Genomic DNA, 27,793 nt, shown 5'->3' on the forward strand with positions numbered 1-27,793 from the left:
TGTAGTTGCAATCACTTTAATACCATTTAATCAAACACATTAAACTTGCAAGAAATGAACAGAGAGTACAGATTCCAAATACATGCTTTTATATTGGCTGGTTCACTTCAGTGCAACCCTGTGCAGAATTACTTCAATCTGAGGCAATTTACTTCAGAGGGTTTAGACTGGAATAACTCTGCACAGAACAGCACTGTAAAGTCATATTGCTATTCAAGACTTTTGTTTTAAAATAAAAAAGATACATCTCTCTGCCAGTCAATATATATCTAAAAATATAAACTTCAGTGAAATAAAAAAGTCACAGGAACATGAGCTTATAATATCTCAGCTGTGGACCATAAGCGATATCCATCTCATACCTGCTAGTTTTTGATAACAGCTGTTACCAGTTTCACGCACCATATACAGTATTTACAGTAAATAAATAAGTTACATCACTTTACAGTAAAATTAGTGAAAACTGTTGCCATAGTTTTACATTTTTTTAAACGTTCCATAAAATTCTGGTTCTACCAAAGAAGACGTGGAATCAAGCAAACCCCTTGAAACAGTAATTTGTTATTTGCAATAGAAAGGTAAAATGGAAAGGCTTCTAACCACAGAAGATGAACGCGGGAGTGCACTAAGGATTCCTCTGTGCTTGACTATGCTGAGCCAGCTTTGACTTCCTGTATTCTCCCACAATGTCACTCCTGGCAACAAGGGTAGGATCTGTTGCCCAAAATGAGGAAGTCTATTTAAAAAGACCTAGCCATATCAATACTGGGCAGCAAATCTGTCCACCCTGCAACTACCATCATTGTGAGGAATAGGGACAGAATTTGGCAGAAGATCCCCCAATCGCATTGTTGGCTTCGCCCATTTTCAATGATAACAGAGAAACAATATTAATAAGGTGGCATATCCCTATTGCTACCACAGTTGTAATAGAAGGCACAAAAAAAACCTTTAATGTGATTTAGTAGAGGTTTGTATATGTAATACTTGTAAAGGTCTGAAATCATTCAATTAACAACAATTTCTGTTCAGAAATTGCTTCAGGATAGTGGCCTTGCAGTATCACCTTTTCAATAAAGAACTTGTCTTTCCATAGGGCAGAAAAGTATGCATCTAATTTCATAGGCAATACAAAACCTTATATTAGGTGCATTCTGTTCAACTAAAATAAAACCTGTGCACAAACATTACCTGATTTACACTCACATAGTATTTCAGATATGATGCTATAAGAATCACATTGCAATAGCACCATGCATGCATAGAGCATGTGGAGGTACTAGGTTTTCTGAAATTGGACCCATTCAGATTTTCGTTAATTCATGCCCTTTACTATTTTAGTTTAACAAATATTAGAAAAGCAAATCTAAGCCTATAGTAACAACAATTTAAAGACAAAGTAATCAAATAAATTTATATGGGGGAACTCAATTACTCACATACATAATTATTTCATTATTTATTAACATTAACAAAACAATTCGTTCCTTTCATAGTACAGAAATAGAGGTGCAAGAATCCAAAGGACTATGAAGTTAGTTCTGTGACCCCAAGTACGGTTTAGACTTCATTTTCTTAACTACCAGCTCTGCTTGCTTCATAGCAAACAGCCTGGAAACAAACTATTTGCAATACAGCAAGAGAGTCTGTGTTTAAGAGAAACTTTACATTGGACTAGCAAAATCTCCTTACAAGAGCTTGAGTAGCACTTTGAATCCCAGATCTGTATAATAAAAGTACAATTTTGAAAATCCAAGAAATACTGTTAGACTGCAATCCATGAACAAGAATTCAATAAAAAAACCTCTGAACTAAGTAGTTTGTAGACCGCAGAGTGGCATTTCATCCTAAAATCCCTTGTATGGAAGCAGGAATCACAGAGGCCAGTGGAATTACTTTGCAAGTAGAAATTTTATGATTATATCCCTAAGTTATGCACTCAGCGCTTTAAGAAACATACTGAACATCCAGTTTTTAAAATAAACTCTTGAAATGGAAGAGAAAAAGTATAGTTGTCTGGAACCTGTATAAAAGTTTCCTTTACATGATAAAGTTTCTGATTATTAAATTTGACTGTATTTTGATCAAGTAGTTTACATGTTCAGATGCTATTTGTTCAGTGCCCACATATCTTATCCAAGCTTCATATCTTCAATTTTACACCATTCTTCATTTTTTTGGTTAAAAGAAAGGAATATAAATACCACTGCTTCTCCAATAACAATTATTTGAAATGGGAAACATAGCCCATTAAATGCAACAAAAAGAGAAGCACTTTTCAATCAAGTTCCTGTTTTTAATTTAGGTGCAAGAACTGTTTCATAAGTTCGTAAGTAGTAAAGGCCACTGCCTGTGAAGGAATACAACGGATGTAATTCAGGGATAAGCCACGGTATAACCCTCTTTGTATTCCATGGTTTCCATAAACATACTTCAGTGTCTGTACCATTGTCCTAGGAAGATAAAAAAGAGAGTATTACTGAGAAAATTTTCAGTTTTCTGCTATTACAACCCTTTCAAAAAGCAAGGAATTTAATAAAACATTTGAACTTCCAATAAAGTTATTCCTGTTGGGATATGGCAAGATCTAAATTTTAGTCATTATAGGGTTAACATATTATGATTGTAGTAGAGACCTGACCTGGAAATACAACCTGGCTCAGAGCCAATCCTGTGTGTTAATACGTGTTTGATAAATGTTTGGGTGGATTTAACTTATAGGTGTTTTCAATGGGCTAATGAGTTATGTTTCTTCCAGTCAAGGTTGTCAAAAAGAGGTTAACTGCAACCTTGCTACCTATCTGCCTGTACTCTGGTACTTATTATGGTCACCACCCATGTTTTATGCATTAGCCTATTTATAGAGGAAATATGTACTTTTTAGAATCTTTGATTTTCTTAAGGACCATCCCTTTCTTTCCCCTTCCTAATAGACTTAGATAAAGAGCTTCATTTTAACTAATGATCCATTGCCTACATGCCTTATTTACCCAACAGTTACCACAAACTTAAGTGGAGGAGGGTTTTTATACTTTCAAAGGGAGAAACTCTGTTTCTGCTTCTTCATTCCTAGGGCCTCTGAACAATCCATTTGGCTTTTTAAATTCAAGGAGCATTCAGTCTTATGAACTGTCTCTTGCATTCCAACTGGAACAACATCATTTAATCAAGTCTGTAACACTTCCTAGTTCCATTTTAAGAAAACTATAAGCTTTGGGCTCTTCCAACAATGGGAGAGTGGAAGAGCCTCTGCTTGTCATGCAGATCCATCTCCTGTGGCTCAGTGGAAGAGCCTCTGCTTGTCATGCAGACGGTCCCAGGTTCAATCCATGACATCTCCAGTTGAAAGGGCCAGACGGTAGGTGACATGAAAGACTTCAGCCTGGGACTCTGGAGAACTGCTACGAGTCTGACAGAAGTCCTTGATAGATCACAGGTCTGATTCAGTATAAGGCAGATTGTGTAACATGTGTAACATGCCTCCAAATAACTCCCACCCCTTTTTATTATTAACATCCAGCCTGATGAAGAATTCTGGGTAACTCAAAAGCTTTCATTCACTATTCTGTGATACCCTTGTTGAGCATAATACGCTGTTGTTGTTTTTAAGGGGGTTCTGTTTTTCACTCAATGGACACAGCTACCTACATTTCCCCACCCAAGTATCCGGTGAGTTTGGAGGCTTTCCACAGATGAAACACTGATGCCATTGGAATAATTTCCCGATGATGTTGATACTGTATGTCTATGAAGCCTCCAAAGTTTTTAGTAGCTCACATCCGCTTAGTGTATGGCAAACTATGGGTTGCTCTAAAGCAGAAGTCAATAACTGTATCAGAGTGTATAAGAGATGGGGGATGAAACGGGGACACAGATTACACCCCCTGTTTATGTAGTGCCATTATTTGGTATTTCTTAACAGAGCTGGCATCTTTAAGAGAAGTATATGGATTAAAAAAATTGGACTCAGACATGCATACTCACTTTTGTTCAATATACCAGCTTGGACCGGTGAAGCCAGATGGAAAAGAGATAGCAACCAGGCACCCCTCTATTGTGTGTGATCCATCGCCAGCTGAGAGCTCTCCCTCTTCTCCGGTATCAGTGGCCATCACTGAAGCCAGAAGCAGAAGAAACTGCAGCCAGGCAGCCCTCCATTAAGCATGGACCAAGATCTCTCTTTTTAATCATATTTTATTTGGAATTTGCATTGGTTTCAATTATTATAAGCAGCTTCTGGAAACAATTCTGTGGCTGAAATCTGGGTAAAAGTACCACTACCACAAGTTAGCAAGAGTTCCCTGTGAGGTAGAGCCCATTAAAAATTTATAACTCTCAATACGTTTCATTAGTATCACAGGAAAGATACTAGATAGTATTGGCTGAAGGTTAAAAAGTGGTAGGCTGGAACACCTTTAATTTTAGGGTTAATTATTAAACTTACAGGCACTTTTCAGAATCTGGAAGCACTGCTCCCAACTGCATTCGTCTACGCGTTACATCAAGAGGATAGCTGAAAGAAAAAGAAAGAACATAGGAATATGTTTGTTTTTAAGGAACACATAGAATTACAAGCATAAATCAATTAAGTAGCATTTAAAAGATTACAAAAGAAATTATATCAATTAAGTAGAAATTTGAAAAATTACATTAGAAATGAGTCTTTCATAATGCACAGAGTTAAATTAATTATACATGACTATTTTTATATTTTTGAAAAGTTGGATTTTCAGTACATTTCTTAGGAAAAGTTGTGTTTTTTTATGCATTTTTTAAAAAAGCATTCTCCTTACATTCTGTTTTTTTACATTGGGCTCCCAGGGGTTTCCTCACTGTGTCCAGCCATGCTGAACTTCATCAAAGCTGCAATATGAAGAGCTTCAAAACAATTCACTCCTCTGAGACCCAGCTTGACAAATATGGCTCAATGCATCACCTACAGCATTAAGGGCCACAATTTGCATCTGGAATCAATCACTGCGCTTTACTCCAATAAAAGCCTCATGGAAACTACAAGGAAGCAGTTGCTCATTGGATCTGTATGCTTAAATACATCAGATAACTTCAGAGAAAGTTTTCTTGGGAGTAGAAAATACAGCAGAAGAACAAGTCTCTCAAAACACTCCGCAAAATAGAATATATTACTGACAACACTATAAAGTAATATACAGTCTTAACAGTATAGGCAGGAAGGTGGAGGGTTTTTCTGGTGGTCTGGAAGAAATACCTATCCCTCGCAAACCATTAAGAGCATGACTCAGGCCTAAAATTATGACCAAGCTAAAACTTAATCTTTTCTAACATATCCGAAGCAAAAGTTCCTAATGCAAAAGATCATAACAATTATTTGTTAAGTGCAGTAAAGTAAGGACATGACTTACGATATTGTCTGTGCTATTGCTCCAGCTATGCCACCGCACAGCAAATTTACATGAGTTTTCAAAACTAAAACGTCAGGATTATCTAAGGAAGGCCTCCCAAGCAAGGTAGGTGCGTGGGCAAGTCCCACACTCTTTAAGGTACCAAAGGTAAAAAATGAGAACCCTGAAAGGCAAAATGTAACTTTATGGAAACACCACCTCAGCAAAAAGCCACAGACCAACTTAAAACAATCCAGGCATAATTCAGCCATAGTCAAGCATTTTCAAAGGCCCACATTTTAAGAATTAAGATTAAGTTTTAGGAATATGCTTAACTCACTTCTACTGAAATCAACAGCTGTAAGGTGTGCTTAACTTTGGTTAGATCATGTCTTAAGTGTTTAATGAGGATAATCATATGCAAGATTATTCTCAGGTTTTTTATTAGACTGACAAAAAATGATTATCATTTGCATAGAATTCTCTTTCATAGATAAACCAAAACCATATGAACCCTGCAAACTGCAGTAGGCTCCATTTCAAATTACAGGACAACCTTGGTACCCTACATGCAAATAGCAATACATATCTTGGATTGGTAGGGAATAAGTATTTCCCTGCGGTACTGTTATCTCCTTTCCAGACCCATAATAACTGTCCATTTTGTTCCAGGCACTGCCTTTTTCTTGTACAATTGGAGCTGAAAAGATTACACTGGATGTTAGAGCAAGGAGGAAAGAGAAAGGAGTGGAAACTTCCCAAAAAAGGAATGGAAGCTACAATTCTCCATATCTCCAACAACATACTAGTACAGGTAATACTTCTGAACTAGATTGTACCAGAATATGGCTGCAATGAGGAAGACAACTTTTTTAGACAAAATGATGCCACCCACGACTAAACATGAATTAGCAGCAGAGGCAATATACCAAGACACTTTTCTTACTAATATTAATAGGGATGTCAAAATTGTCAGAGTAGTGCTCAATACGCTAGAGCCTTGAAATTTCTTATATGTAGTCCGCAACATTTGGATTTGTAGAAAACCCTGAGTGAAGCATTTGTACTACACTCCCTTAAAAAGGGAAAGTTTAAAGTATGCTCCCAAATGGGGACGGCCCTTCCAGACTATCCAGAAAGCTAACATTTGGAACGTAAAAAGCACAAGACACATCCATAATTACACAATTCTGGAAATGGAGTATTTTGCATGTAAGAACTGAAATGTGGGAAACAAAGTTTATCCCAATATAAAGGGAGTGCTGTTGGATTTGGGAAGGACGGCACTTCCAGTGGCTGCCAGAACTATAGTTCTAAGCTTGTACAGAGCAAGCTTCCTTTACATGTGTGCTCACAAAGACATATATATGTTGTGTGCATGCAAAGTGGGGGGTGGGGGTAGGTGAAAGAGTGTAAACTCTTTCCAGAAAGGGATACCATTCATCAATTCTCACTCTCTCTAGAGAAGCACACGGTTTGCACTAGAATTTAATCAAAAGAGTTTTCAACTAAACATTAGGATGAACTTCCTGACAGTTACAGTGGTTCCTCAGGGCAACAGGCTTCCTTGTGAGGTTCTCCTATGGAGGTTTTAAAACAGAGGCTAAATGGCAATTTGACAGCAATGCTGACTCTGTGAACTTAGGTAGATCATGAGAAAAAGGGCAGGGGGAGGTACTTGTGATTTTCCTGCATTGTGCAGGGGATTGGAGTAGATAACCAGGAGGTTCCTTCCAACTCTATGATTCTAAATTGAAGAAGTCAAGAGACTCCAAGAGATAGTAAAATTAAACCAATCCCAGCAGCCAAGACCCAATGGCAGCAGGAACCATACAACGTTAAGGTGTTGCAGACTGGAGGAAGAGCTTATAAAACCCAGAATGCAGAGCAGAGTGCCAAGAACATTGCTTAAAATTAAAAATAAAAAGTGCCCATGGATATGCATTTGGCTGCATATTTTCAATTAGTTTTTTGGGTTCATTTTGTGCATTCTGTAACATTTTGTGGCAGTAATGTACAGTAATATAATATTCAACTGCTCGACCCATTTACTTGAACTTGTGCAGACCTTTTGAACTACTAGAGGGCAGATTTATTTAGTGAGAGTGCTTTGTAAATCACCATCTTCCATATCTATGCTGGGCACTGCGTCATGCAAATGATTTTAGCAAAAAGTCTGTGAAAGACAGTAGAAAAATAATCCCAGTTTCAAATGCCCCAGTTGTAGCAGCCACCTTCCTGCAATTTTTTTGACTGCTACTATCTATACAAACTCTAGATGCAGTAGTCATATGTAATTTTCTGTCTTTGGGAAGCAAAGCAACATTCCACAAACAGGATTAACTTGAGGGGGCCTATTTGGAAGAAGTCATATTCTGAGTTCCACTCACCTGCATATGGAGCCATTCCTACTATCGTTGGCATGAGCCCTCGATAAAATCCTTGCATGCCACCTTCCTTTTGAATAAGTCAGAGATGACAAGAATAAAAATGATAGATAAGTAAAATTCTATGGGTACCAAATAGACACACATTAGAAAGGTATTTTGAGCAATGGAAAATGCCACCTTTTTCTTTAGTCTGGTCACTCAATATGAGCATGTCTTCACTAATCTGCATGTGATCCACTCAGAGACAAGCCTGATTCTGGCAGCTTAATTTGCTTGTGTCTTTATTGCAAACCAGTATCATCATAAGGTTCTGCAGGCAAGCAACATCTATGCAGCACAGTTATCCCAAACAATATTAACTGTGTTTAATCGGCAAGGTTTTTTGCACACCAGCTATGCTCAAATTGTTTGCTGCAGGAATGGAATGACACTACAGCAGACATAACTTTATACACAAAGTCCTTTAACGACAGGAGAAATCACTGGGAGAGAACACATGGATGACAAGTTGTTCTGTGTTACAATCTATTTATTTCAGCTTATAGAAATGTTTGGAAAAAGAGGGAGAGTTCAAATGGATTTTAAAAATTCTACCAGCTTATTATTTATTTGCACTTCTCTGAGAAACATGTGGGCCAGCAGCCATATTCCATGGACTCATGCCAGAGAAAACAAAATATGTCTTTATCTAGCCATGCATTCACCCAATATCCTTGAGATTTTTTTTCTCTGAACACATGAAATGGCAAACCTATGGTTTGGACACTCAAGCCCAAATCACATGTTCATATATTCCCTGCTTCCCTTGTGCTTTCCTCACACTTACTCTCTGTCAAGAAACCACAGTTTGATGTTGAACCCAAACCTAACTAACTATAGGTTGGCTCAGTTCGAATATAAACAAGATGTAGCTTATGAAAAAAGTGTAAGAGAAGGAAATTGTGCAAGAGAAGGAAGGGGCATGGAACCCTGTAGCACATTCCTTGCATCTGAATTGACCCACTGGCTTAATGCACAGGTCACAGAGTTGGTCACCAAACAATGGTATAGCAATGGCACCAATATGGGCTCACACATTCCTTCCTGCTTCTACCTAAGGTTTGATACACATAGTTTGCCATGATGTCTGGATAAGGCTGGCTATGGTTTCCAGTAACTGAGCTGAATGAGAGCAACCATGTGTGCAGATGAGAATAAAAATCCACATAGCCCAAGGAGCTGTAGTGAGGAGGAAGACCTGTGTGAAACCATCCCTGATTTGAAAGGAAGAAGACATCACACTCCTCCCCAGCCACATGACCTCCCCCCTCAATGTGGAGCCTGTAACCTCCAGCATCACTTTTCAAGGATCTCAGGGGAGCTACAGGAGAAGGGCAGGGAAAGAGATGCAGCACTGAATGACACTGTTCTTGGACTTTACAGGATCCTACAGCTTGCCTCCAGACAGGGGACTGAAACCCACTTCAAACCAGGACCGTAGTCACTGGTATGGAGGTCAGTATCAGTAATCTTAGACTGCCCAACCCAGCTGTCACAGAAATCTTAGACCACAAGATGAAGAGAAGAAAGCTACAAGCCTAATGAGAACAGTGGAAGGTTCCTGACTTCAGAAACTTTAGTTCTCTCATCCACAGTTCCTCACCTGTAAAATGCCATCTACCTCACATGGATTATGCTATGGTAAACAAAAGAAGGACTGTAGAGTCTTTTATACAACTATTAATAAGAAAGCCATACAGAAATACCTAGCAGCAGGGCTTTTTTTGAGCAGGAACGCAGCATCGGGGGCTGTGGTCTAATATGCAAATGAGTTCCTGCTGGGCTTTTTCTACCCAAAAAGCCCTGCGTGAAACAATGGTGATATTAGGGGGTGTGGTCTAAAATGCAAATGAGTTCCTCCTGGACTTTTTCTACAATAAAAGCCCTGCCTAGCAGGAACCTCATTTCTAAATGGGGCACTAAACAATCAGTAGATCCCCAAAATTGCTTGCCTACTAGAGCAATTCAGCTGCCCCAACAATGCTATGTGGTCTGCTGCCACTGTCCTCGCTTTAAAGTTCAATCTGCAGATTATATCTGCCTGTAAACAAAGTAGATCAGAATAAGAGGTCAGAGCTGCTTCAAGAGTCTTAAATGTGCTTTTTAAAAACACAACCTCAGATTGTTATATGAGCTTGCTAATCTATTTACCTTACCCCAACACCTTAACCAGCCCCCATCAGCAAATATTAAAAACTATTCCCCAGTGATTACTGAACCAAGCAACACAGAAATGAAGCAGAAAAAAATACCAAAAACAATTACCTTTGTGTAAATGGTCTTGAATGCATGAATAATCCCAGTGTATTTATGATCCCCTTTCACTTGGAATGCCAGACGTGCTCTCACCATGTCAAGAGGATAAGTACAAATTACTGCAGTTATACCTTCAAAAACAAACATCATTTGCTGAGTTAAGCAAAATACTTGTGAAATGTAAACATCAAGATGATCTTAAGCAGGAGCGCTCAGGCTAAAGGCATCTTTTTTACAAGTCAGTTTTTAAACACAGCCTTTTATTTACGCTTGAAGAATTTGTACTTTTATATCTACAAGGTCTGGGGAAGGCAATGGCAAACCACCCCATAAAAAGTCTGCCGTGAAAAGGTCATGATGTGCTGTCACCCCAGAGTCAGAAACCATTGGTGCGTGCACAGGGGACTACCTTACCTTTATGTACAAGGTAAAGATTTCAGAAGACGCTTAACATCCCAAGAGTGATACACATGGACAAATGAAGCTGCCTTGTACTAAATTAGACCATTGGTCCACTGAGGTTAATAGTGTCCGCTAAGACTCATAGCAATTCTCCAGGGTTAAAGCAGAGACCTTTCATATCATCTACTATTCCATTACTTAAAATAGAGATACCAAGGACAGAGTCTGGGACCTTCTGCATGCCAAGCCGATGCTCCACTACTGAACTACCACCCCTCCCCAAGCCAAGGAGCTATTTATGTCAACTCCTGCACAATCAAATTCATACAGTCTAAGCCTATGAAGTTACTCCAGTCTAAAACCACTGAGATAAATAAGGTTAAACTGGAGTAACTCGGTATAGAAGTGCACAGACATTTATTTAAAGTTATGGTTCTGAATCTACTCCTCAGAAGACAGTGGATTAAATAAAGTAAATGTTAGTATTTCTATAAGAGGATTCAGCTTCAAAAGCTGCACAGTTCTCAGACTTCTTTCTAAGGCCATTTATTTTATTGTTTTCTCCAGAAATTAAGACTAGTACAATTATGCTAAGAAATGAATTTTGGTAGTTTTCTTGGTTTCTGCATTTGGAAAGCTTAAATCTCTTCTGTGCTTAAAATTCTTTCTTGTGGGAAAGTGGAGGGGGGAGATGAAGGTGGTACGTTGGCTAGAGCAGTTAAATGATGTTGTTTTTTCCTGTTTCGGTCTGCTTGTTTTTTCCTTTAAGGAAGCTTTAAGGCAATTATCTACCAATGAAGCGTTACCAGTGAGATTTGAATTACACAAGACTCAGGAAACCCAGAGTTTAAAGTTTCTACCGTAATGTTTAACTTTGTCACCTGGAATACACGCATTACAATAGACTTTTCATGGCATTCTCCTCACATTACTGCCATTGCCCAGGTTTTTTTTTTTTTTCTGGTGCTGAGAGGATGACTTTAATCCCATAAGCACTAAGGAAGCTATTTCAAGATCTCCCTGCACTTCTAATGCTTGTTCAAATATACTGACATTAACTATTTTTTTTGGGGGGGGGGGGGGATCTCCAAGTTAACAAAAACACTTGTAAATTTCAAATAACTTCTGATTCTCAGTTCTGTATTTGATGCTCAACCTTGTACCATATCTGGAAGTGACTTTAGATTGTTAATGGAGGATTGCTAATGGAGGTGCTTGCTTTCCATCCACTGAGTATCATCATCCACTCCGGCTTCTATTTTTTAACTGTGCACCATCTGAAAGTAATCTCCAATTTTGTTAATATAAGCACTGTTGTGGTTTTTGTCTGTCATACAGGGGGACTGTTAGATACTGAGGTCAGTAAAGTAAGAACCCACCTTGCTGGGAATAAAGTGTAGATGACTGGAGAAGGCAATGGCAAACCACTCTGTAAAAAGTCTGCCGTGAAAACGTCATGATGCGACATCACCCCCAAGTCGAAAATGACTGGTGCTTGCACAGGGGACTACCTTAACCTTTTTAAAAGATCTTTATACCTCAGAAGGAATACGCTTCCCCTGTCCCCGCTTCTCTGTCCCAGTAGCCTGAGGTACATCCTGAAACCTGTTTGCACCTACCAAGTAATCCTAGCCAGTCTGGGAAACATCCTGCATTTTAAGTACCTAAAGGTGCATACTGGGGCTTTTCCATCATACCTCATTGGGAGGTTCGGGGCTGCATTAAACTTCCAGCCAGATAAAGTCTTCTGAGGAACTCAAAACCTCACATACTATTTTGGGGATATTATTTTTACAGCTTTTGGTTTAAAGATTTTTTTTTCTTCCTGTGGATCAATATATACCTTTAAACAAAGATGTTACAATTTTTTGCTATTTCTTTATGCAGCGCAGCAGTCCTTTATAAGAATTAATTCCTCCCTACTAGGACTTTCTCCCTACTAGGAGCCCCGTGGCACAGAGTAGTAAAGCTGCAGTACTGCAGTCCAAGCTCTCTGCTCATGACCTGAGTTCAATCCCGGCAGAAGCTGGGTTCGGGTAGCCGGCTCCAGGTTGACTCAGCCTTCCATCCTTCTGAGGTCAGTAAAATGAGTACCCAGCTTGCTGGGGGGAAAGTGTAGATGACTGGGGAAGGCAATGCCAAACCACCTCGTAAAAAGTCTGTCATGAAAATCTTGTGATGCGACGTCACCCCAGAGTCGGAAATGACTGGTGCTTGCACAGGGGACTACCTTTACCTTTTTTTACTAGGACTTGATTCTAGGAAATGTGTTACTGGCATCCTATGTTCTTGGGCAATGATTTTCCCCTCTATTTCTTCATTTCTCACATTGCATCCTCCCCCCACCTCCAATTTTCTTTTTCAAAACCACAAAATCCATGTTTTTCATGAAACTTTCTTCATGTACCATGTAGAAGAAAAATATGCTCAAATTCTACGCAAGGAGGAGGAGGGCAATATAATTTAAAATGTACTATCCTGCTTACTACAGCCAGTATCAAATGTGAAAGAGCCTACTAATCCCACACCGCTCAAAGCTGTTCAAAAGTTTGTATAGTGGACCTCTGATATGCAAAAGTTTTTATGCCATTGTGCACGGTAATCTATTATGACAGAAATATTTTTCAGACTCTCAAGATATTAATGTTTGTACTCCCAAAACTACAGATACCAATTTGTGATTAAAGCAATGACCCTTAATCTGGGTGTTAATTAGATGCAGCAAAGTTGGCAAGCGGGGGATAATCATAACAATCTTAAACTTATGGAAATATAAAATACCTGCCATGGAACCGGCCATTAACCGATGTACATGTCCAGAAATGCCAAGGTTCTTCTTTATCATCTGCAAAAATATCAGTATTTCCAAGTGTAGGGAAAAAAAACCCTTAACATACTAAAGTAAACCTTAATGTGCAACTCAGCAAGAGCACAAACAATAGGTGAGCACTTCTATGTTAAGATTATAATCAATGAGTAAGAATGTGTCTCCAATGGCAGTTTTTCCAAAAATAAGATGGGCAAATGATCTCTAATTCTACACTAGAGTGGTTTTCAGTCTATAGTGGCCATACACATGATTGAACAATGGTGAGACAGATCCAGTCACCACAGGCCACAAAATAGTAAATACATCTGCATGTCACATGTAAGGTATCTGTTCTTTAATTTAATTCATACCTTACTAGAATACATCTTAAAACACAATAATATAAAAGGATAACTGTGCACCAATTATTTTAGATTTCTTATATGAAAAGGATCCCATAGAGAATTTCTGCAGACAGAAGAGGGAAGCAATTATCAGTGATCTCCCCCTCCCACAGATGTCCAAACCTCTCTTCCTTCTGTTTGGGGTGGATGGAGTGTCTCCTGTCCCACAGGAGTACCACTTCAGGGGGCATTTTGGGCTGCAAAAGGAGGGGGAAGTGAGAAAGTCATAATCCGCAAGAGAAACTCCTGCCTGTGGAAACAGTCGGCTGGATTTGAGTCAAAGCCAAGATCCCAATCCAAGAGGAAGGTTGCAACTAGCTCACCAGGCAAACATACGAAGAAGCACTCAAGGCTGCTGCTGTAATCTAGCAGCAAACCAGAGCCCAGGAGTACACCTAGACTACAAAGCGTATGATCCTGGCTAGGGCAGGTGATCTCACTGCCCATGTTTTACTGGAACCAGAAATCACTAGCATTTCTGCCTTGCTGGCATTAACGTTCAGAACATTTACATTAATTTAGCCCAAAATAACTTTGCTCGGTCCCTATTAAAACAATACAAAACCTAACTAGGCAGGCCTGTGCAGGAGGAATTCATGATGGAATGTTGGGAACTCTCAGAACACATGTGCTTTAAAATTTTGAAACTTTCTACAATAAATTGACAGTATCCTCTCTGCCTCCTAAATATAAATATGCATAATTCAAAATATCCATTTGAAAAAAAATTAAGACGCATGATAAATTACACAGCATTTTCTGTCCATTCACAAGTTTTAAATGACTGTGGATGGTGTTAACCAAAAAGAGAAAAGATAGGTTGATCTACCTTTTTATATTGACCAAACGCTGTAAACTGAATTGCACCATATGGAAAGATTCTAATCATCATCGCTCCATTTCCTCTGTAGAACCCTAGGTAACCCTCCTTTTTCGGGACAGCACACAATGTGGAAAGCACACCTGTCAGCAACAGAAGATCATTTTTTTAAAAAATACAGTAAACCAATATTTACCCCAAATATTACTAATTCAGAGAGAGTTTAAAGTGTGCAGATCAATTTATTCTCAAAATAATTTCAAAAAACATAATAACATCAAATTTGAAATTTTAGTGGTCAGAAAAAGGTGTTTGAGCAGAAAACTTTCATCATTTCTGATTATACCAAAATCCCAGGACAGCACCAAAGCTGGGGATGGGGAGGGGGAAGGTGTTGAACTCTAGAATATTATAAACATATAGTACAGTCATAAAACTCTGTGACTGATAAATAAGCATTCAGGATTATTAGTATTATTAGCACTGGCCACTGTGACAATACTATATCACAAACCATGACAATATAACACTTTAAAAAACAAACAAACAAACATAGAATGTATTATTTATGTCCCACCAGGGCTTCTTTTGAGCAGAAACACACAGGAACACAGTTCTGGCTGGTTTGGTGTCGGGGGAGTGGCCTAATATGCAAATGAATTCCTGCTGGGCTTTTTCTACATAAAAGCCCTGTGTGAAACAATGGTGACATCAGAGGATGTGGCCTAATATATAAATGAGTTCCTGCTGGGCTTTTTCTACCAAAAAAAGCCCTGCACCCCACTATCTTTAGCAGCACTGTAGCAGTGTAAGTTGTTGCAAAGAGCAGCACTGGCCCAAAGCAAAATCCAAATGAACCATTACCAGAAAAACTGCTGAAGTTGACTAATACATAGAAGGTCCAAAATTTACCATGCCCAGCTGGTAGGTCATTTAGCCAAAGTTCTCATTCCTCCTTCTGCACAAAGACATAGAAAACTGGCTATGGAAAAGGAATGGGAACTGTTTTAGAGATCAGTATGTCCCATGGCCCACCCTGGGAGGTGAAATTAAACTGACCCCCCCCCCCTCATTACTTTGTTCCCCCAATTAAACAAGAACTGAACCCTCTGAGAAAGTTTTTCATACCTGACCTGATCAAGAGCACTTTTGTCTGTAAAGCAGAAAACTGAAGAAACATAATGGACAGAACCACATGGAGCAGCACACATAACGGACTCATCCTGATGACCATACAGTTGTTATGCAAGAGAAGCAATCTCAAAGTTGACACAAAGCTTTGATGATCACAGCCTTGCATGAAAAACATGAGTTTGTTCCCAAAGCTAACTCTAAATTCTATGTTCAACAGCAAGATAATAGAAGTGCTCATTAGTGAGACTATTTTACTTCTTTAATTCAAGACAAATCATCACCCAGCTGTTCCCTTTATGTATGAAGAATGGGCTAGAGCAAATGTGCCTGTAGATCACTGGCAAGCAAGCTATTCGTAATTTTAGGATGAACAGAACTTGCAGGGCTGCTTAATGGTAAAAAAAGTTTGGAAAATATATTTGAAAACTGCCCCCTGCAACTCAAAGATATCTTGAGCAAAGTATTGGGAAGCCAACCCCACAGAAAGCAGCTTCCCTGCCATTCATTAACAGGCATATTCTCACAAAGCCCCGGTTAGCTGGCTGGCAAACAATGAATGAAAGAACTATTCAATTGCTGCAGCTTAATCCTTTTGTTAAAGTTCTGGTGACAATGTTAATAACATGCTGGAAAAAATTCAAGAGCAAGTTGCTCTCCTTACAAATAGAGCTATGTGACAAAATAAGCAGGGCTTCATGGGTAAGCTTACTTCTTTGAAAATTGACTGTGCTACTCAGGTTGGAAGAACAACATCAGGAGTTAATACAGTTTGATTTTTGCAGAATAATTACCCTCCACTCGTTTTATACAAAGCAGGCCACTGACAGCAAAACCTTAAGCACAGTTACACCCTTGCAGGCCCAGTGACTTCAGTAGGCTTAGAAGGGCACAGATGCTAAGGATGGCACTTTGAGGTACATAGTTCTGAACACCTGAATACAATGGTTCTTGATCATAAGTAGTTATGGAAATTCTTTAAAGCACATCTGCAATGTTATCAGTGATAATACAGCAAAGTTTGTTATGACTGCAAGATCAAGATGACAAAAATGATGAGTGAAAAAAGATGAATCTTGTGTGAAGATATCCTACAAGATGTAACAAAATAAAGAATGATTAAATTTTGCAAAACGGGAGTAAGAAAGGGCTCAACAAGTCCCAGGTCGCCCTGGTGTCTAGAACTTTTGTTGCGGCACCTACACTTGTTAGCAGTAATTTTATTTCAGCTTCTCTTGGCAATCTTCAGTACAGTACAACGTTATCATTTCACATCAGAATGGTTTGTTGCAAGCTATAAAAATGCCCATGCATGAAATTCTCATCACTGCTTGTTTCTGTGTTAAGTTCACACCATTCAATGATAAATAAACTGAAATGTTTGAAAAAGCCCACCCACACCCACCAGTAGTTTTTCAGTTCTTCCAACTGGGAAGTGTTGGGGAGCATTTTTTAAAAATCCTGTTTTTTCATTTGTTTGTGCTTTTGGAACAAGCGAATGCGTTGTAGGCCAGGGTGAAATTCATTCAAAATACACAGTATGATTTTTTTATGTAAGATAATCTACAGCATTAGATAGCAACCAGATGAAGAATTATATACATACAAGTGGGTGACCAAGAGGACTCCTATGGGGAAAATCTTGTCTCCCTCTCCCCTTGTTCCCTCTACCTTCACCTTTTTGTATCCCCTGCTCCCCTTTCCTTCTCTTCTGCCTACCTTCTTCTGTTTCTCCCCCTGGCAACCTCTGGACCTCCCATTCACACAACCACTTTTTTCCTGTTTCTCCTCCTCCATCTTCTGCTTTCCCTTGTTACCTTTTTTGCTCTCTCTCCCCCAGCTTTACCTCCCTTCCAATTTTTAACCTTTTTATGGTCTGTCTCTCCCTTGCCATGATGAGGTTTACAATGTACAATCTTTTACAATGTTGGTTGAGTGTTGCATAGCAACCCCTCAAACAACCAATTAGATCTCACAATATAGTCTTGCATGATTTCTGCTCATGACCTGAGTTCGATCCTGATGGAAGCTGGGTTTAGGTAGCCGGCTCAAGGCTGACTCAGCCTTCCATCCTTCTGATGTCAGTAAAATGAGTACCCAGCTTGCTGGGGAGAAAGTGTAGATGACTAGGGAAGGCAATGGCAAACCACCCCGTGAAAATGTCATGATGCAACATCATCCCAGAGTCAGAAACGACTGGTACTTGCACAGGGGACTATAGGGGAGACTATAGGTGGCTCAGTGGTAGAATATCTGCTTGGTAAGCAGGTTCAAGCCCCAGCATCTCCAACTAAAAGAGTCCAGGCAAATATGCATGAAAAACCTCAACTTGAGACCCTGGAGAGCCACTGCCAGTCTGAGTAGACAATACTGACTTTGATGGACCAAGGGTCTGATTTAGTATAAGGCAGCATCATACATTCATATGTACCTTTACTGCCCCCCCCTGCAAATCTAGAGGTTCCCCAGGCTTTTAGGAATGTTCACTGTCCATCCCTGGTCCTTTAAGATTAACACAATTTTATTCCAACATAAAATATCTATGGATTCTACACCCTACTTTTTTGCATCTTAAGAAGAAGAGACTGAATTTATACGCCATCCCTCACTACCCAAAGGAGTCTCAGAGCACCTTACAATCTTCTTTCCCTTCGCCTCCTCACAACAGACACCCTGTGAGGTAGGTGGAGCTAAGAGAGCTCAGACAGAAACTGCTTTTGAGAGGAACAGCTCTGCTAGAACTTGTGATTGATTCAAGGTCACATCAGCAGGTGCAAGTGGAGGAGTGGGGAATCAAACCCGGTTCTCCCAGATAAGAGTCCATGCACTTAACCACTACACCAAACTGGCTGTAGCCCACAAAAATCTTACGCTGGCATTAAATGTTAGTCTTTAAGTGCCACAAGACTCTTGCTTATTTTTGTTGCAACTAACACAGCTTTTATTTTCTTTCTTGTTTTGCCATCAAGTCACAGCTGATTTATGGCAACCCTGTAGGATTTTTCAAGGCAAGCGATGTTCAGAGGTGATTTGCCATTGCCTGCCTCTACACAGCAACTCAGTATTCTTTGGTGATCTCCCATCTAAATACTGACCAGGGCTGACCCTGCTTAGCTGCTGAGCTCTAAAGAGATTAGGCTAGTCTGGGCTATCCAAATCAGGGTACATACCTACTCCCTCTGGAATGAAGTTTAGAGAAACAAGTGAAACATAAATCCAAAAAGAGGAAGATCATCAAGAGCAGGAGATTTTGTGCCATGCACACAATAGTATGACAACAGAAGTGGGCACAACAAATGAAAAGAGCCCACCAAGTTGAAAGAGTGGAAGTCTAATAAAGTCCCTGAAATTCTGCTCCCTAAGGACCACCAAAACTCCTCCCACACATACAAACAAAAAAGAACTTTAAGCCACTGAGTGCTGGTGACAATGTGGAAGAAAGGAGGGTAGCAGAAAATTGAGAGAAATAGAATAGGAACTAGGAGAAGAATTAATTCACTGATAATGACAAAAAACAAGAGGAGAGGAAGGCAAAGTAAAGAATGGGGAAAGAAAGAAAAACATGGGTCACATAAAAGAAGAGGTGAAATTCAGTGCAGAAGAATAACATGCAATAACGAAATCAAGAGTGTATGGCAGCTGAAGTGATAAGACACAAATACTGGGTAGGTGAATCAGGGCATAGATCACAGTAACCCAGAACTTTAATTGGAACAGAAGATGAAAGAAAAAGATAAAAGCAGGCCCTGACCTGGATAGCCCAGGCAAGCCTGATCTCAACAGATCTCGGAAGCTAACCTGGGTTGACTCTGGTTAGTACTTGGAAGTGAGATCTCCTTGAAATACCAAGTTGGGAGGACAGGGCAGGATTTATTCAGCTACCTCACTAAATAGCCTTCAAGCCTCCATTAGGGGTAAGTCACCAGAGGTCAACATGACTTCCAGGTGCAGACACGCACAGAAAATAACAAAAAATAGAAAAAGATAAAAGCAGAATCTCCTACATAGAAAAGGCAACACTAGCAAGCCAAAGTGGAAATGGATCCTCTAAGAATTACAAATAGCATATGAGGACTTTGCTCAAATGGCCAACACTGATATCTGCTGATATTTACCCAGCGTCGATCTACTTTCTACAACTCAGGGCCAGATATATTAGAATGCATTTAAATCTAAGATAAACACATAACCAACATGACAGAATCAATTTTTTAAGAACGAATCCAAAGTTGAACATTCATCTCACATAATACCAGAGTATGCAACATTTTCATCTGAACATTCAATATGTAAAAAACAATAAACAACATTTCCATTTATCCATCTAGAGTATTTCTGTCTCATCCTTCCTCCAGGGAGTTTGGGGTGGCAGCAACATTTTATTATCTCAATTTTATTCTAACAGTAACTTTGTAAGATAAGAGAATATAACCAAGCAAGCTTCATGGCAGAGTGGGGATCTGAACTGAGATTGAATCCCAGATCCTAGTCTTCTAACCCAAGAGTGTTCAGCTCAAATATATAGGCAAAAATGATCACTGCCTGAACACTTAATACCTACTAACTGTACCTGCAACTGCAAGAGGTCTGCAAACTAAGTAAAGGGAGAGGGCTGGTTTCTCTCTGAACAGACACTGTTTCCAATGAGCAAGATAGTGTTACATAATCTTCCACATCTGGCCCTTTCTACTTACTCTCAGGAGCCCCATGGCACAGAGTGGTAAGCTGCAGTACTGCAGTCCTAAGCTCTGCTTACAACCTGAGCTCGATCCCAGCAGAAGCTGGGTTCAGGTAGCCGGCTCAAGGTTGACTCAGCCCTCCATCCTTTCAAGGTCAGCAAAATGAGTACCCAGCTTGCAGGGGTAAAGTGTAGACCACTGGGGAAGGCAAGGGCAAACCACCCCGTAAAAAAGTCTGCCATGAAAACGTTGTGATGCGACATCACGCTAGAGTTGGAAATGACCAGTGCTTGCACAGGGAACTACCTTGACCTTTATGAAAAAGTCAGGAAATCTGGGAAAGCACTGAAACAACTCCTAATATTTTTTTCCCCTTCTGGAATGAGTGAAATGTCCTAAAACAGCATACAGCACAGTTCACTGCTCCCTCTCACTTAGTATTGGGTGTAATTGAAGAAAATAAAATAATTTATACTTCTAAATCCCATAAATATGCCAATTAATATAATTTTATATTCTAACTAGGTTAACGTATGAACAAAGTTTTATTCAAGGAATAAGCTTCTACATACGCACAAAAGTTTATAACTTGAATAAACCTTTGTTGTTCTTAAAGATGCCACTGGGCTCGAACTTTGATCTGCTGCTTCAGACAACAAAGTTACCCACCTGAATCTAGGTTAACATATAAAAATAGAAGACTGTCTAAATGTACTTTTACTAACTTCACTTCCAGTGTGAGGGGTAGGAAGCCTACACAATTCATAAGTCACCTTAAGCCATGAGGAAATGTGGGATATAAATATTTTAATAAAATAAGTAAATATATTCAAATTTGTGTATTAAAAAAAAAACCCGGCAGTAACATATTCCCTCCAAACAAATTCCCAGTTTATTTTGCCAAACTACCATGAAGTAATGTTCTTTGAAAATTACAATTAAATTCTGATGAAAGAAAATAGTTTTAGGAAACACTAAATGAACATATGAAGCTGCCTTCTACTGAATCAGACCCTCAGTCCACCAAAGTCAGTATTGTCTACCCAGGCTGCCTGCGGCTCTCCAAGGTCTCAAGAGCTGAGGTTTTTCACACTTATTTGCCTGGACGCTTTTTAGTTGGAGATGCCAGGGCTTGAACCTGGGACCTTCTGCTTACCAAGCAGATGCTCTACCACTGAGCCACCATCCCTCCCCATGCTCTACCATGAGGTTTCGAACTCTGATTTCAACTGAATGACTGCAATCTTCAACTTTCTAAGTTGCATAGCCTTGTTCAAGTATTGACAACATGCACGGCTTTACACACAGAGAAGAGAGCAGGATTGTACTTGCTGACCTGATTATAGGCTATCTGCACACAGCCAAATGTTTGCAGCAAACCCTACTTATGCATGTGACAGTTTTTAAAACAAAATCAGCAACACTGCAAAAAAGCAGTATCTCAATTGTGTGTACATCTGTACAGATAAAGGACTTGCTGCAGATTTTCAACTGCAAGAACAGGAATCTAAGAGCAGGATCAGTGCATGCAATCCCACTCCTTTTTACATACATATGCATTTGGATGTCAGAGCAGGGCTTATACTCACAATGTACATTTACGCACAAAAACATCACTAGCACAAGCCCCAATGGACTGGTACAGATGTAATATTAATTCCCTTCTATACCTGCTCGAGAACCATCCGCTTACACCCTTACCCTCTATACGGCATTTTCCCACAATCTCGGTTAAAAAACTAAGTGGCATCAATATAAACCATGATTAAAGTTGCCCCCAAATTTTCACATCTGAGATTAAGAGCAACTCTAGTTGCCTTAATCATGGCAACTTACTTAACATCTTAACTAACTCTGCAATTCTAAACAGAGTTAAATCCTTGTAAATTCATTGATGCCGACAGGCTCAGGAGGGTGTAACTCTATTTAGGATTGCCCTGTTAGCTAACTAAGTTAAGAGAAAGAATTTTTTAAGGGGACCAAGTCCCAAGACTGGCCCTCATTATTGGTTGTTGTTTTTTATTGTGGTTAGCAGGGAGCCAGAATTATATCTGCTTTAGCCTGTTACAATGAACATGACTCGTGAAAAACCAATGTTGTGCATTTCCTCAATTCCAATTCATCCCAATATATATCATACATGAGCCCCAATATACATTTTCAAAAGAAAATCAGCCTCTTGTATATTTCTAAATCTAGGGGGGGCGACATATCAGAAATCCTCTCTTTTATACGTATTGCTTTCTATTTCAAATTTAGAGTTTGAACTATTACCTGAAAACACAACAGTCTAAAGATGAGCGAGCCTTTGCTGTGTTGTTAAGTAATCTGAAGTAATCTGAAAATTGTATCTGCTTCCTTTGCAAATAATACAAATTGTATTGGATTCAACACACATGCATGGAATCACCTTACCTAGATGTTTATAATGATGATTATGAGCTTGCAACAAAATCTTGACTCGATCCAATGGTGCAATGGTTGTTTTGGCACAGCATCCTGCAACACCTTTGAAACAGGCAAAAAAAAGAATCTGTTTAAGTAACTGCCAGAGGCCACAGCCATGTCAAACATTCAGCAAAAGTTATTTTTAAAACTTTTATCTTTTCAAAGGTCACTGCACACCTAGTAAGCATGATTCTCCTTCCCTCAGTAGCATGACTTTTGCTGGCAGAGCAGCCTTGTTATTACTCAATCTCTGAGTACACACTCCATACACTAGGACCAAAAATACATTCTTTTGCCATCCACAAAATTCAAGTCCTCTTCCAGTCTGAGAGTCTCAGGCTACGATCACACACACTAAATAATGCACTTTCAATGCACTTTCCAACTGGATTTTGCTAGTTCACACAGTAAAATCCAGTTGGAAAGTGCATTAAAAGTGCATTATTTAGTGTGTGTAATCGCAGCTACAGTTCATAAGTGCATGAATGACTTAGAGGTCTCTGTCCTGCTCAACTTCTTCGACATATTATCATGTAGGTCACCTACTATTAACAGCTTATAAGCTGACCTGGATAGGCCACCTTTAAGTGGGTGGTAGGTCAGACTGCATGTCTTTCTCTAATTAAGAGACTGCCTCATTTCCAAATTATTCCTCCACAGAGAGAAAAATCTAAAGTACCTGGGCCAAGTGAAAACAAAGAATCTTTTAGAATCTGTGCAGGAGCACTGTCTGTTACTTCCCATTACCTTTTAGCAAGGATTACCAGCTTCGGCTATTACAAATCATCTACCCACACTGCAGTCCTGAAAACACTTTCCTGGGAGTAGGACTCACTGAGCAGAACTGAGTAGGATTCCAAGTAGACCTGTTTAGAATACCACTGCTAAAGAGTCAGTACTTCTGGGAGAGACTTCACTGATGATCTTCTGCTACAACAAGGCCCAGTGTGTTCAAAGATTCCCCATCAATATTAACTGTCAATCATCACAAAGATTCTAAGCCCTAGAGTATGTATATACCCGTGGTGGCCAAACTTGCTTAAAGTAAGAGCCACACAGAATAGACATTAGATGTTTGAGAGAGGAGAGGAGAGAAGAGGGAGGAAGGTAGATGGGTAGGGGAAAGGTTGAAAGAAAACAACTTTAAATGCATTCTCCAAGCTGCCAGCTGGCTGGCTTGGATAAGTGATTTAAAGAGACAAATGCCTTCTCCAAGCTGGCCATATGATGCTGAGGGCTTTGAGAGCCACACAATATGCGTGAAAGAGCCACATGTGGTTCCTGTGCCACAGTTTGGCGAGCCCTGGTATATACAATACTCAACACCCCAAACAATATTATTTATTGGACTGACTATAACCACAGTGCATATAATCAGGCAACGAGTTTCAGATATAATATTAGGTTATTACATTACACCTGCTGGTATTTAAACGGCATCTGAACTTCCTTTCCACATCACCCCTATTACCTGAGTAATTGCACCAATAGCAAGTCAACACCAGCGTTGTGTAAACAGAGGGTTGGACTAGGACTGGGGAGGCTTGCATTCAGCTAAGTTAAAAAGCGCCAGTAACAAAACTTCTCAAAGCCTGCTTCACCTGTTCAATGTTATATCCCTTGAGGCACCAGCATTGTTGTTTCCAGGACTTTGAAAATACTATAATTTTGGATTTCGCATAGTTTATTGACAGGAAATTTGTCTCACAGTAGGAAGTAAAGGGTAGCTGACCGATGTTCCCGTATCACAAGCCAAGTTGCAAAGTACCTTTTGGCTGCCATAAGGATCAAAGAGCAAAAGACTAGCCCCCTTCTTGACGTTTGACTGGCTTCTATAACTGAAACTCTATGTAAATTTGCCATGCTGTACTTTTTATTTTTATGCCAATAAAGGTATTTGGAATGGATTGGCCAGCTTCACAGTGGCCAAGCTAAAGCCCTTTGTAACACTTGGAACGCTCCGCCCGCAGGAAACCGACAGGCGCCCAAATGGGGAGAGAGGAGAGGAGAAGAGGAAGGAAGGTAGATGGCCGAATGACCAGCAACAGAATGCATTGCTTCTAGTCGGAAGGGGCAGAATGCACTGCAGGGACCATTCACCATCTTTTGGGGTCTGCCCTTCTTCTGACTCCGTGACAAACGAGGCACCTTCAGAAGCTCCCTCCTAGGGGTGGCTTCTCCCGTTTGCTAAACCCTGACCCACTCTCAAAAAGGCAAGGCGTCCTCCTATGACTGGGCGATCCCAATGGGTCAAAATCGCTTATTTGGGGGATCTGAAGTACGAGGCATCTCATGGGTATTTTACTATTCGGGGGGGAACTGAACACGAGGCACCCGACAACTGCTACCGAGGCACACCCCTTCGCCCAGCCCCAGCAGACGCAACACAAAAAGCAAGCCCTCTTCTTCCCTACGTGACCGTGCCTAGCCCACCCCACACAAGCACACGCGCTTCCTTCCAAGACCCTAAAGGGCACGGCGGCTCGCCCTTCGCTCACCTCCCGCCACGAAAGAGCGGAGCCAGTAGAAATCCTTCCGTGCCGGGGACGAAGGCAAGCGGGCGCCGGGCCCCGCCGCCGCCGCCACCTCGGTGGCCATCAGGCCGGGCTGGCTTTTTTTCTCGGAAGCGCCGGAGAAAGAGGAAGACGCGGCTTCAGTCAGCCCTGCTGCGTGCGGCGCCTCCAGCACATGGTGCTGCCGGGCTGGCCGTGCCCCCGCCCAGCCAAGCCTCAGAGGCGGAGCAACTCCCGGAGCGCGCGGGGGGAAGAGCCTCTCCCCTCAGCGGCAGCTCCTCGCCTCCCAAAACGAAGGGAGACTCTCCCGCGCCTCGCCCATCTTTCTGGCCGCGGCCTTCCTTCCACAACGGTCCGGGCAGGCCGGCGGCGCCCGCTGATCGCGTCAGAGGCCAGCCGGGAACTTGCTCCTCCACCGGCAGTGGTGGAGCGTTTCCTCCCACGGGCCTGCTTCCTTGCCTTCCCCCGCCGCCTGGGTCGCTGAGCTGTCAGAGCATGGCTTCCTCCGTGGAGGTGAGGGCAAGTCGCCCTCAAGTAGGTCCTAGGCCCTTGCGGTTGAGAGAGTCTCTCGGCCCGGTATATTATCGTTTGCCACCTTTCTCCTCGTGGCAGGGCTCTTTGCTTTGCCTTGAGCAGGCTGAAATCCCACAGGCAGAGCTCTCCCATTTTCAAACTAAAGCTCCTTCGCGACAGAAGGGGAATAGCTGTTGCTCCTCAGCCACCGCCATCGCTTTCCTCATTATCCCAGTGCCTTACTAAAAATGCGTTTCCTCAGACATTTTTTACTGTAACATCCCTATCAGTTTATTACTGGTGTTTAAGAGTCACTTGATTATGGCATGTCCAAAACCCGGCTGGGGCACAAGGTGAAAGAGGGATTAGTTAGCTTAAATAGGACTCAAGCACAGAATCCTCTTCCAAAACCCTGTGATTTGTAAAAGTATATATTTATAATCTGCCTTTCTTGCATAGACTCAGGTCAGTTCTGTACTAGGCCTTTAATCCTGGTTCAACCCTGTCCCCAAACTGACATTCTACACTAGAATCATAGAAACTAATGCTATGATTCTAGCGTAGAAAATTAGTTTTGGGTCCAGGGCTGAACCAGGATTAAAGGTCTAGTGCAGAACTGGCCTCAGATCAGATTACACAAAATAAAGCAGTGCAGTCGTCATAAAACAATGCAAAAGGACTAGGATTACTGAATTAGAGACAAATGTGAACAGCAAAGTAAAGCATGTATGTTATACCATAGGAAACTGGATTACAAGGTAAAGGCAATGCAGTAAGAGTTGGTGATAGCTACAGTAATTGCCCTGGCTATTCTATGGTAAAGGTGACTTCAAGAGCTGTTCATTATATTACAGTTCTAATTTCTTTTTTAAAAAGCTCACTTGAACATTATGCTACAGCATGACAGCAGTGTGCCAGACCTTCCTGACCTTAGAAGAAGAAGAAGATATTAGATTTATATCCCGCCCTCCACTCCGAAGAGTCTCAGAGCGGCTCACAATCTCCTTTACCTTCCTCCCCCACAACAGACACCCTGTGAGGTGGGTGGGGCTGGAGAGGGCTCTCACAGCAGCTGCCCTTTCAAGGACAACCTCTGCCAGAGCTATGGCTGACCCAAGACCATGCAAGCAGGTGCAAGTGGAGGAGTGGGGAATCAAACCCAGTTCTACCCAGATAAGAGTCCGCACATTTAACCACTACTCCAAACTGGCTCACTCCGAATGCACCTGAGTGGACAGCTGCTGATCTTACCCCTTTGCCGTGTAGCAACTTTAGAAGGCTTTGCTCGAATGTGAAGCTTTCACAGCAGAGGCAATCCTGCGGGCATGTCAGTCCAAGGCCATTCAGGATGGTAACCAGAATCTTGAACTCAGAAACTAATTGGTAACCCATGAAGTGTCTGCAGAACGGATGTGACAAGTGTGGCCTGGTGCAAATTACAAAAGATTGCCAATTAAACTACACAACAGCAGAGCTGCTTGCTATATTTACAAAAGTGTTCCTTCTGATGAGCACACACAATGTGAAGGGGATATATCTGAACAAATGCCTTTTTCTTGCCACTGAGAAGCACTAGGTAGTCATCAGGCATGGAACTATGAAAGAAAACTCTCATGGTGTATTCACACTACACTAAATAATGCATTTTTCCATCCGGATAGCAAAAACCTGGATGTAAAACACATTATTTAGTGTAGTGTGAATGCACTGTCAGTCCAATAACATTACTCTCAGTCTTTTAACTTTGCTGTTTCCAAAACTGCAAAGATAAGGTGCAGAGCTGAGAAGAGGCAGACTGGTGATAACTCTTACTCTAATGGGTTTGACAATACTTATTTATGCTATGGATTTAAATATATAGCACAATTAATTAATTAAGCTTAAAATAATTAAAATGAAACTAGCCCTGGACTACTGTTGTCTGTGTGACAACCATGTAATTTATCTTCATCACACTGAGTTCCTTTCAGTCTATCACTTCTGCTGCTCTATGTCTTTCAGAATTTTTGCTTATCAGGTTTCTTTTTTC

The 27,793-nt window shown here is 40.7% G+C and overlaps 1 protein-coding gene across 1 annotated transcript; it reads right to left on the bottom strand.

Moving 5' to 3' along the window:
• On the bottom strand, nt 1-25,650 carry SLC25A16 (solute carrier family 25 member 16). The gene is made up of 9 exons (XM_060241167.1): nt 25,237-25,650; nt 22,706-22,798; nt 14,490-14,623; nt 13,229-13,292; nt 10,055-10,176; nt 7,751-7,817; nt 5,382-5,544; nt 4,445-4,513; nt 1-2,453 (listed from the first exon to the last, which is right to left on the bottom strand). Exons 1-9 carry the CDS (start codon nt 25,334-25,336, stop codon nt 2,297-2,299), a joined length of 969 nt encoding a protein of 322 aa, XP_060097150.1. The 5' UTR covers nt 25,337-25,650; the 3' UTR covers nt 1-2,296.
• Nucleotides 25,651-27,793: the final 2,143 nt, after the last annotated feature.

Source organism: Heteronotia binoei, chromosome 6 (assembly GCF_032191835.1).
Source record: "Heteronotia binoei isolate CCM8104 ecotype False Entrance Well chromosome 6, APGP_CSIRO_Hbin_v1, whole genome shotgun sequence".
NCBI lineage: Eukaryota > Metazoa > Chordata > Lepidosauria > Squamata > Gekkonidae > Heteronotia > Heteronotia binoei.